Here is a 12,038-nt window from a genome sequence, read left to right as displayed (position 1 = left end):
GTTACTGTCTCCGTATTTGACGAGATCGGCGAGGCCAAAGGTGTCAGGTGGGTGAAACCTTTGGGGATTAGGGATCGTGGGCTCGAAATAGGTAGTGGGTTTAGTGTTTTTGGAGGAGAAGAATGATGGGTTAGCTTCGAGGATCGAGGTAGGGCTGACGAGAGAGAAATCAGAGTCAAAAGGAGGAGTCATCTTTGAAGCAAAAAACCTAAACTTCGGGGAGCTAAAGAGAGAAGATGAAGAGTGGCAAGTGTTGTTGAGTTTTGAAGAAGAAGAAGAAGGTGGTGGGACTGGGACTGGGGGTTGATCAGCCATTAGAGACGACGATGCTTGTTGTTTCTTCGTCACGGCTGCTCTAGGTTTGTTTCTCAGCATAGTTTTAAGAGCCGTCAGATCCGGTAAGGGCAAGGATCATAACTCAGTAGCTTCCATGGAGGAGTAAGTAGAGAGAGAGAGAGAGAAGAGAAGATTAAAGCAAATGAGGATTTCAGTGCGGCTTTGTAAGTTGTGTAACTGTAAGAGTTAATATAACTTTTAAATGAAAACAAAAGAGTGAGAAGAATAGAGAGAATTTGGTACATACAATTATTGAAAAATTCTGACTGCTTTCTTCTGCTCATATGGGGACTCTCTCTCTCTCTCTCACTCGGAGTGATGAAATGATGATCCTCTCTCACAAAAATCAGATTAAAAGTTGCTTTCCCCTTATCTCTTTTTTCTTTTCTTTATTCCAAAGAGAGATAGACAGAGCGAAGAAGAGAGTCTCATCTCGAGAGAAGGGACGTTGTGGATTTAATAACCCTTCAACATTTATTATTTACATTTACACATTTCTAGCCATTCGTTCATTCTTCTATACATTTTTTATATGGTTGAATGAATGTATATCGTACTTTTTACTGTCGTCGTGTTCGTGTAACAACATTGTGGACTGGACAATTTTTTTTATTTTTTTTTTTACTTTTTAAATGATTGAAAACATAAGCAAAAAGATAAATCAATTTTGTATTTTTGTGGTACAATACACTTTACTTGTTTACTAGGTACACTTACATTATTCGTGCATTGATGTTTGGGCCTCTGTAAACGCAGGCTTTTTTCTACAAAAAAAAAAAATCATAATTTCTCCTTTTTTATAGAAGTATATATTAATTCTGAATTATACCTTGCAATTTGTACCCATTGGCCATTATTATATATACGGCATTTTGGTCATTATTTCGTTTGTCTTTCTCTAATCATAATTCATTTTTCATTTGGATTAATTGTTTGATTAATCAAAGCATCAGTGACGACGTTATTTTTATAAATGTTTATTCAACAATTATATTGGTGGAATCCTAATGAGTCTAATAGTAATAATATTTTAAACCGTTGCATGGATATATAAAAAACACAATGTAATTAGAGAGGGGCCCACAACTGCACCTGCTTTGCCTAATCCAATAATTAAGATCTACTGAAACGCCACGTGTGATTTGTCCACTAAACGTTGATTGAAGAAGGAAGGGTCTTGATTTGATTTACATGCAAATAAACCATTATTACTTACTTGAAGACAAATTTTATACTACTCCGTTTAATAATATATACTTCCACTAATCACGCTTATTTGATTATAAAAAAACTCGTCCAGTCCTTTTTAGGAAGATGCAACCACTTTTATTGTTGGTTGATCTTGTTTTTCTCGAATCCCATCTAACTATCGCATTTTGCCATTGTTTAAGCTCGTCAACTTCTTATTAATTAGTAATACTTTTCTTTTTAATTTTAATGTACACGTTTTTTGTATAATAACATAACTAATACATTCGTGTCTTCCTCATAATTTTTTTTTTTTGGGGATGATACCAAGATTCAAGAAGGGATAGTAAAAGTCCTTTAATTCGCAAGATTATATAATTAAAACAAAATGCTTATTAATGCTAAACTAACACAAACAAAACGAAACTATTGGTAAAGAAAAAAGAAAGAGTAAGAGCAAGGCCAATGGAGTAACCCATATGGGTTACTCACAATTAAATTAATTATATAATTTTTATTAATCTAATCAAAATAACCCATTAAGTACTTATCAAAATTCTTCCTTCCACTAGAGTAACCCACATAGGTTTCTCAATCATTAAAATTATTGTTTATTAATTTTCAAATTTAAATAATTTTAAATTGAAAAATAAGTAATATTAGTTACTTATATTAGAAATAAAAACATTTTACAGAATTCAGAAATACTAAACATATTTTACAAAATCGGGGAAAATAGACAAATATAAATTATAATAGAAGAAACGAGCTACGGAAAAATAAATTAAATCCGTTCTATTGTTGGGTTGCACCAAATTTTTGCCAGATATGTTCAATCAAGTCTTTTTGAAGGCGGTCATGCATTTTTGGATCCCGAACGTCATTTCGCATGGTCATTATATTATGGAGATTCGTTGGCCTATCTGTTGAATATGATAAATCCACATGAGAAGTTCCGCTTCCTTCTCCTTGATAAAACTCTGATGGATCGTAGAAACTATATTCATGTCGTTCGTCTTCCACTATCATGTTATGCAATATTATACAAGCTCTCATTATCTTGCCTATTTTTGCTTTATCCAAAAAAAGTGCGGGATTCTTTACGATTGCAAATCGAGCCTGCAAAACTCCAAATGCACGCTCTACATCTTTTCGACATGCTTCTTGATATCTAGCAAAGAGTTGGTTTTTTTGACCTTGTGGAAGTGTAATTGATTGGATGAAAGTTGCCCATTTTGGATAGATACCGTCAGTGAGATAGTACGCCATTTTGTATTGCCATCCATTGACAACGTAGGTAATTCTAGGAGCTCGACCCTCTAGTATATCATCGAACACTGGTGAGCGGTCCAAAACATTGATATCATTTAATGTACCTGGTGGTCCGAAAAAAGCGTGCCAAATCCATAAATCTTGCGATGCCACAGCCTCTAGTACGATTGTCGGTTTTCCAGATCCACGTGAATACTGTCCTTTCCATGCCGTCGGACAATTCTTCCACTTCCAATGCATACAATCTATGCTCCCTATCATTCCGGGAAAACCACGATATTCTCCAATATTCAGTAATCGTTGGAGGTCTTCCGCTGTAGGCCTTCTGAGGTACTCTTCTCCGAAAAGATTTATAACTCCGCTAACAAATTCTTCAAGGCATTTGTGCGCAGTGGTGTCAGCAAGTCGTAGATATTCGTCCATCATATCTGCTGCACTTCCGTATGCCATCATACGAATTGCTGCCGTACATTTTTGAAGTGCAGAAAGACCGAGCCTTCCAGTTGCATCTCGTCTTTGTTTGAAGTAAGGGACCCCATGTTCAATACTATTAACAATACGCAAGAATAACGGTTTGTTCATTCTAAATCGACGGCGAAACATACCTTGAGTGTAAGTGGGATTCTCACTAAAATAATCATTCCATAACCGATTGTGGCCTCCTTCTCGGTCTCTATTAATGTGCACTCTTCTGAAAACTGGTAATTGTGGATCTTCCGATTGAGTCCAATGGTTCTGAATTTCCTCCACTATACTGTCAACTTCTTCCTCTACCATATCATCAACTTCTTGATCAGAACTCCAACTTGACATCTTGTTAAAATATTTGTGGGTTTAAAGATAGAAAATTTGATCCTTTATTGTGGATAAATGGTTTTTTTGTTTTTGGGTTTAGAAGATAGAAACTGTTTGAGAACAAGGTTATGGTTTTAAAAGTTTACAACTTAAAAAAAAAACCTACAATCCGAATGAGAGATACAAGAAATGAAAAGAAGGATGATACGAATGAATCTGATATGTGGCCAATATATAGAAAAGGCAAAACATAACAGGCCGAAAATGATTCACAAGTCACTAGGACCACCGAGAAACATACAAACATACAAAAAACAACATGTCGCATACAAACAGCTTCACGGTTCTTAACAGAACATGACCACCTTCACGGGACTCACCAAAACACAGGCCCACCTTCACGGGATTCACCAAAAAACAGTTCCACCTTCATTAGAGTACAAACAGCTTCACATGTCGCATGGACCCCAACAACCTGAAACATAACAAATGTCTTAATCAGAAACGTAAATCATAACACAACAAAGCTCAAAGTTGAGACATAAACAGATGATTAAACATAAACAAAACAAGAAGATTTGCATATATAAAAAACGTAAATCATAACACAACAAAGCTCAAAGTCGAGACTCAACCTAAGTGTTTGACAACAGTTGGTCAGTTAGCTTGTCTCTGAGTGTGACTTGAGCTTGTGTAAGGTCAGGCTTGTTAAGGAGACTCTCAAGCAATCTCATTTTGCCTTGCCTATCTTTTGCCTCTTGTTCCTTATCCTTCATGGCTATAATCTTATCCAGTTTTCTCGTAGAGACATCCTCACCATCATTACTAACTACCGGTTGCTTACCTTTCTTCTTCGAAGCTTTAACACCCGGAGGCCTCTGTTCAGCGCCATCATTTGTTGAAGTCGAAACGTATGCTCCGTCTGAATCAAGCTTAGCCTTCTTGTTTGAATCCTCCGAGATCCATTTCTGATCATGCTTGAGTGCCCTCCAGTAATGCCCTAGAACAAATGGCTTACCCATATCATTCTTGTAAAGCTGACATGCCATAGACATAACATCATCTTCAGATTCTCCACTCTTCCTTCTTGCACTGGCTTGTGTGTAACACCCAACAAATTTGTTCACTTGGTGGTTTATCTTGCTCCACCTAGCCTTACATTGCGACGACCCTCTAGTATGTGTACTCGATGCCTTCTCACTTGCTTGGAAGTACTCGGCAATTCTCTTCCAGAAGGAACCAAACTTTTGCAAATTACTAACAACCGGGTCTTTGCTGGTATTTAACCAGGCACTAATGAGAGTAATATCCTCCTCGGTACTCCACCTTGTCCTACTTCCTCTACCGGCTTCTTCTTCATTCTCGTCGACACTAAGGTCAATACAGTCTTCAGTGACAGATGGTGTGCTAATTTGGACAGGCTGAGAAGAGAATGTGGGGATGTAGTCGACAGGTTGAGAAGGGAGTGGGGTGGTATACTGATTAGGCTGAGAATCCTGTTGAGAATTCAACAGATCCATATAAGTATTAGGAGGATAACTATAAGGGTTTGAAGAACTCATAACTAGAGTATTAGATAAAAGGGTTAAGTTCAGAATTAGAGTAAATGGAACTTGGTAAGGGTTTATATTGACCTAAAGGTGTGTTTAGACAGAGATAGATGCACTATAAACGTGTATCTATCCAAGATTAGACAACTGAAAAGTCTGAGTTTACGTTGATTAGATTGTAATTGGATTAGATTGTAACGAAGGTGTTTACTTTTGTAATGTGTGTTTGCGGAAGAGGAATATACACTAACAGTATAGTTAGATGTAAACTTGAAACACAAATTGTTAGTTGAAACCTAGATAGTTTAAAATTGAAAAAATTATGGTTTTTTGTTTTATGATTTGCAACCATCAGCTTTAGTAGCATCATATCTTATCAGACATGATGTCAAATTTTTTAAAAAAGATTTTCAAAAAGTAGTCTTTAAAGTCAAGCCTATTTTCAAATGCAATCATTTACATGAATGACTCAATTTTCTTTATAATACAAACAAAAGCAGCAAAGCATCTTCTTTTTCAAATAGGATCCAAGCACCATTTTTCAAAACAAAACAACAATCACTTGCTACCAAGCCGAGAACATGTTACAACATACATGAAAAGATCAGAATGTACCTGGTTTTAAAACAGTCTCCACAATCTGGATGATCAATGAAATCAGCCAATGTCAGCCGCCTATTGTTCCTGTCAGAACACAGTGAACATCTTTAAGTAGTTAGAATCGTTTCTTAGTTTTATGGAATCAAAATTTTTAAGTAAATAGAGACTAAAGTGATGCTTACTGTAACCATCATCAAGAATCAGAAAGATGTATCTTCAATTCCCATAACGGAGAACATCTCAGCTACACACCACTGTCTCCTTTCAGCAACACAATACAGAACATCAACAGAGATCAAAACGAAAAAATAAAATAAATGAAGCAACAAATTTGGAAGACAAACCATGGAGGAGAGAGAGAGAAGCTGGATTGCTTTGAGTTTGGCTCTTTCAATTTGGCTTAGCGAGAAGCCTACTTCATCGAGTCCACAAATCAACAGAATGAACATAACTTGCCTTGTTCTGTTATGTGTGTTCCACAACCAAAATGCACCTACAAGAAAGACACATCACAAAACAAATCATCTACATTATCGGACAATCATCCATGAGTGAAGTAAAGCAGACAAACAGACAAAACAGACCTTGATAGGCTTGACTCTCATCCCACATATCAGTGGCAGCTACATATGGCTTCCACGAATGGCTCTTCCTTCTTACATCACAACAATAGAACACCACAACTCCGAAAGCATGAAAATGATTCACCAAACACCATAACTCTCGTCTTAGATAGACAACACATAACATCACAAAGAATACAAATAGAATTCAATCTTGGTTCTCCATCAGCTAACATAGATAAAAAAAAAAAAATAGAACAAGCAAAGTTGGGAAGCAAACCGTGGAGGAGGGAGAAAGAGAGAAGGAGACACAATCTCTCCGGCAATCCGAGGTGATGGAGTTCAATCTGAATCGTCCTCTGATTCAATCTTGGTGCTCCATCACCTCTGAATCGTGTCTCACCTACGAAACCAAACCTAAAACTCAGATTCTTTTTGCATGACCATTGACAATCCCTATTTTGATTGAACAATGAAAACTAACCTTTCCGGTGCCCCTTGCCGTCCCATCGCCGTCTCTCGCTGTCCTACTCGTCGGATCGGGATTAATAACCCCTGGAACCAGAGATCGATTGCCGTCAGGCTCGAATCGTCGGATCGAGAATTCGAGATTAATAACCCTTGTAACCAGAACCGAACAGAAATCGTTATCAGGGCAAACACTCACCTCTTTAGCCCGGAAAAACTGTTTTGTCGATTGAATCGATCGAAACTGAGGAAGGATTGAATCGTTTCTCTGTCGTCGAGAGGAGAAAGAGAGAGAGAAAGGGTCGGCAAAAGAAAAGGAAGAAAATGAGAAATTGTTTTTTTTGATCTTTTATATTTTGAGATACATCCAATCAGAAGAGGCCACATAGGGTTACTTCAACCGTTCTTTGGATGCTCACTTGAGTATCAATTCTCATGTTTTTGGGCTTTTCTTTTTGTTTTTGAATTATTTTTGATCCAGTAACTCTAATAGCAATCCACTAAGAACTATCACTGGCCTTGCTCTAACAAACTTGTTTTTTTTTTTTTTTTTAACTTTCTTTTTGTTCAAAGAAATCGGATAACTATTCATTACGATAAAGGAGTACGTAAGTGATAGGGCGTGGGGCTGGGCTACTAGAAAATAGGGTACCCACATGAAAAAGACAGGAGTGTGTGTGTGGCTCCTAGCTTCTACGGCTTCATTCACGTATCAATAATCGCGTTTTCTCTATTATATACGTACGTCGGTAATTCATACTATTATATATTTAGGGACGCAGTAATCATATTTTGGCCTTTTCTTCTCTACTAGGCTTCAATTGATGACCACATTTTAGGAACAAAACAATGAGGAATGTGATATTCCTCTCTATTCCACAATTTTTTTACTATTTGATAGTAATAATTTTTCCTTTACATTCCTCTACATTCTAAAAAAAATAAGAAACAATAGAACAAAAGTGTTCCTCTCCAAAATTGATGAAGACCAGAATAGAAAAAAGAACAAATATTAAAATTCGTTTTTATATTTTAAAATAAATAAAAAATAAGTTTATTAATAATATTCAATTTTCTAATATAATAATTTTCATATTTTCATAATGTATTGACAGAAAAAATAATTTTGATATGAATTTCATGTTGAACTAATCTTAAGGCTATTTGAAAACCATATATGAATAGTAAAATAAATTTAAAAGACTCATGTTTATATCGTAAATAAAAACTAAAAAAAATTAAATTACCTTTAAAATTATATTGTAAGTTAATATTAAATATTAATATTTAATATGACATATCTAAAATTTAATTTACAATTTTTTTAAAAAATGAAAAATTCATTGTATATACATTAGAAGTAGTATTAGTATTAATATTGAATTTGATTTATTTAATATTTACTATATTTAAAAATATTTTTTTATTGTTTGATTACCATTTACTATTTAGTTCATTCTTTGCAGATTTTCCTTTCATTCTTCAAAAACTGTTTATTCCATTATGTATTGTTCTTTTTATTCCTTTTTTTTGTTCTTCTAATGGTTACCAGTATGACCCCTAGTGTATTTGTAGGCCCCGTCGATGCAACATTTATTTGTATGTTTGTTTGTTTATTATGTATTACATAGGGATATAAATTAATGTTGGTTGTTTTCATTGCTTCAAGGTCTTCTTACTTGTTGCCTCAACGGGTCTCCCATTTTGTTATATTTCTATTTCAAATGGATTTGCTTTTGTTCTCTTCCTATAGATAACGATCTGATTAATTTCTTACAAAGAAGAAGAAATTGTAAGCATGAAGGTTTTGAGTACTACAATGCTGGTATGTAGGACTCTGGAAGATTGGTTCGGGTTTAATCAGAAACGGACTTTTGGTGACGTGGCTTTATTATTGAAGATCCTTTGATTGGAGTACAAGATATATGCATATATGCAAAGAAGATTTAACATTATCCATATTAGGGAAATAGGTCATTGAATGTATCCTATATATAGTTTTATCAATGTGAACATGTGGTTCGACCGTTTTAGGGATTTTCATAGAGTCTTGAGCAAAGAAATATGCTTTTAGGTTCTTTTGTGTTTTTGGGTAGATTAAGAATTGGTCAGTGACAAGCTAGTTTAGCGGTGTGTAAATCTGATTAAACACTCCTTGTAAGGTTGTTTAAGTGATTCTTAATATAGATAGAAGTTCTTTTCGTTTCTGTCTACATCTTGTTTTTACACTTGGTATCAGAGCAGTCAACCGACGAGAGCTTGATACTCGACACAGGTTGAGATCTTGAGACAGTGATGGATTCAGTTAACGAAATGATGATGCTTCAGAAGCCTGTGATGTTGGATGATCGTGGTTATGGTCGTTGGAAAGTCCGAATGGTTCAGTTGATCCGAAATCTAGGAGAGGATGCTTGGACAGCTGTTGAGGAAGGCTGGGAACCCCCGTATGAAAAAACTGAAGGTGGTGACAAGATCACTAAGCCTAAGGCCCGCTGGACGGTAGAAGAGAAGAGCTTATCAAAGTATAATGCTAAAGCTCTTAATGCTATATTTGGAGCTGTAAACGATGATGAGTTTAAACTTGTTCAAGGATGTGAGTCAGCTAAAGATGCTTGGGATATCCTGGAGAAGTCGCATGAAGGTAACTCAAGTTTCAAACGAACAAGGTTGGATCAGCTTGCCTCTCAATTTGAAGTTTTAAGGATGGATCCAGAAGAAACTATCTCACAGTTCAGTGCCAAGATGAGTGCTATTGCAAATGAGGCAAAGAATCTTGGCAAAATCTACAAGAATACGAAGATGGTTAAAAAATTAATCAGATGCTTGCCGTCAAAATACGCAGCTCACAAAGCAGTCATGAGGGTCTCAGGAAACACTGACACTTTGAAGTTTGCTGATTTAGTTGGTATGCTGAAGTCTGAAGAAATGGAAGTTGATGAAGAATTAAGAATTCATGGTCAAGGAATTGCTTTCAAGGCAGATGATACAAGTGATCAGTTGAAAGAAATTAAGGAGAATATGTCGTTAATGGCAAGGAACTTTGGAAAGGTCCTGAAACGTGTTGAAAAAGGTCAAGGAAAAGAGACCTCTCGCTGGAACAGAAACGATGCTGATAGACCTAACAATCGTTTCAACATGACTGATAAGGAGAAGGCTGATCATAGAAAAGATGTGCAATGTCATGAGTGCAGTGTTTTTGGGCACTACAAACCTGAATGTCCTTTGACAAAGAGGAAGGAGATGAAATGTTTTGAGTGTAAAGGAATTGGTCATTTGAAAACTGAATGTCCAAATTTGCAGAAAGCAAAGAACAAGTCGTTTTTGAGTTATAGTGATTCAGAGTCAGAAAGTGATGAAGAAGAAGGGATGCTTAATCTCTTTGCTTTCAGTGTCAAGAGCGATGACATACCAGTTGAGAGCTCAGATGAAGATGAAGATGAGGATGAGTCTGTTACAAAAGAGAGCTACTGTGTTTTGTATGACAATTGGATTCAGTTGTGTAATGAAAAGCTGTTACTTGTCAAGGAGAAATTGAAATTGGAAGCCAAAGTCAACATGCTTGAAGAAAGGAAGGCTGAAGTAGTGATCGGCGAGAAACTTCCTCCTACAGAAAAGGAGCTGTTTGAGAAGAAACTACAAAATTTACAAGAAGAGTATGGTTTGGAGAAGGAAAGATCGACAAGGTTAGAAAGGGAGTTGAATGATAATCACAAAAAAATCAGGATGTTAAACAATGGAGGTCCAAAGCTGGATGAAATTCTGTCAATGGGAATTGTAGGATCTCAGCATCGAGGTCTGGGCTACCGCAAGTAAGAGACTGTCGAGCTGTTGTCCCGAGATAAATCTGTGAGTTTTGTTAAGAGCAAAGCAAATCATGAAACAGAGTCTAACATTCTGGAAAAAATGGTACAACAGAAGGTCCCTGTAGCACCTAGCGGAAACACTCAATTTCAATCTAAGCAAAGAGGTTGGACTAAATCACAGTGTGGATGTAGAATATATTAGTGTTTTCACTGTGGCAAAACAGGGCATATCAGATCTTTTTGTTTCAAGTTTAAGAACAAAATCAAGGAGCTTTGGATGGCTAGAAAATGTTTCATCGATCCACTTCATTTTTATCAAGTCTGGGGAGCTAAAAAGGACCTTTACAGTAAGGATTCAGAGAACAATGAAAGGATGTATAATCTAGCAATTCAAGAGACTGAGGAAATCAACCTCTATTGTAATCTCTCTAGAATAACATTTGCAGAAGAAGACTCTAGAGCACAAGTGGCTTTTACATCAACAAGCAGTGAAGGTGGGAATCCTTGGTATTTTGATAGCGGCTGTTCGCATCACATGACTGGAAATCTAAACATCCTATCAGCTTATGAACAAATTCCTGGTGGAAAAGTAACCTTCGGTGATGGTGGAAAAGACTTTATCAGAGGTAAAGGACAACTTGAGGATAATAATCAGCCCTCATTAATCAACGTGTACTTTGTTGAGGGGATTAAGGCCAATTTGATCAGCATAAGTCAACTTTGAGATGAAGGCCTAAGAGTGATCTTCACAAAAATCGACTGTCAAGCTGTAGATGAAAACAACAATACCGTGTTGTTTGGGATTAGATCTGGCAACAATTGCTACATGTGAAAACCTTCGTCAACATGCTTAGCTGCAACTGTGTTGGAAGTTGAACTTTGGCACAAGAGATTGGGACATATGAATGTGCAGAGCTTGGTAAAGATTGTTAATGGAGGACTGGTCCGAGGGATGCCTAAACTTGGTGATAAACTTGATTCTGTGTGTGAAGCATGTAACAAAGGAAAACAAGTAAGGGTGAATCATAAAAGAGTTGAAGCCATAGGTTCAAAAAGGGTGCTTGAATTGATCCATATGGATCTCATGGGGCCAATACAGGTAGAGAGCATAAATGGGAAGAATTACATCTTTGTCTTGGTAGATGATTTCTCAAGGTATACATGGGTACGTTTCTTAAGAGAAAAGTCTGAAGCAGTAGAAAGTTTCAAAATTCTTGCACTGCAACTTCAAACTGAAAAAGGAAGCATTGTTCAGATCAGAAGTGATCATGGAGGTGAGTTTCAGAATGAGGAGTTTGAGAGATTCTGCCACTGGCAAGAAATTCGACATTTGTATGCTGCACCAAGAACACCACAGCAGAATGGGGTTGTAGAACGGAAGAATAGAACCTTACAAGAAATGGCTCAAGCTATGCTTCTCGGGAATAATGTTCCGCAAAAATTCTGGGCAGAGGCCATAAGCA

The 12,038-nt window shown here is 36.5% G+C and overlaps 4 protein-coding genes across 5 annotated transcripts in view; 1 reads left to right on the top strand and 3 right to left on the bottom strand.

The window, feature by feature from the left end:
• LOC104699556 (protein MARD1-like) overlaps positions 1-790 on the bottom strand; it is a 2,390-nt gene extending 1,600 nt beyond the window's left edge. Inside the window, exon 1 of one of the 2 annotated variants that reach the window (XM_019227282.1) lies at positions 17-790. In XM_019227282.1, the coding sequence (XP_019082827.1) occupies positions 17-375 (359 nt within the window). In that variant the 5' untranslated portion in view covers positions 376-790. The remainder of the gene's footprint in view (positions 1-16) is intronic. The other variant, XM_019227281.1, reaches the window with a different exon arrangement.
• Positions 2,320-3,609, bottom strand: LOC104704123 (putative nuclease HARBI1). The gene has a single exon (XM_010420255.1). The coding sequence runs from the start codon at positions 3,607-3,609 to the stop codon at positions 2,320-2,322; it is 1,290 nt and encodes a 429-aa protein (XP_010418557.1).
• LOC104704121 (glutathione S-transferase T3-like) lies at positions 4,227-6,814 on the bottom strand. The gene is made up of 5 exons (XM_010420254.1): positions 6,789-6,814; positions 6,326-6,468; positions 6,198-6,234; positions 5,757-5,825; positions 4,227-5,130 (listed from the first exon to the last, which is right to left on the bottom strand). Exons 1-5 carry the CDS (start codon positions 6,812-6,814, stop codon positions 4,227-4,229), a joined length of 1,179 nt encoding a protein of 392 aa, XP_010418556.1.
• On the top strand, positions 9,068-10,585 carry LOC104704120. Its single transcript, XM_010420253.1, has one exon. The coding sequence runs from the start codon at positions 9,068-9,070 to the stop codon at positions 10,583-10,585; it is 1,518 nt and encodes a 505-aa protein (XP_010418555.1).

Source organism: Camelina sativa, chromosome 7, assembly GCF_000633955.1.
Source record: "Camelina sativa cultivar DH55 chromosome 7, Cs, whole genome shotgun sequence".
Lineage (NCBI taxonomy): Eukaryota > Viridiplantae > Streptophyta > Magnoliopsida > Brassicales > Brassicaceae > Camelina > Camelina sativa.
The sequence above is the reverse complement of the archived record's forward strand: the minus strand, read 5'-3'. Positions and strand labels throughout refer to the sequence as shown.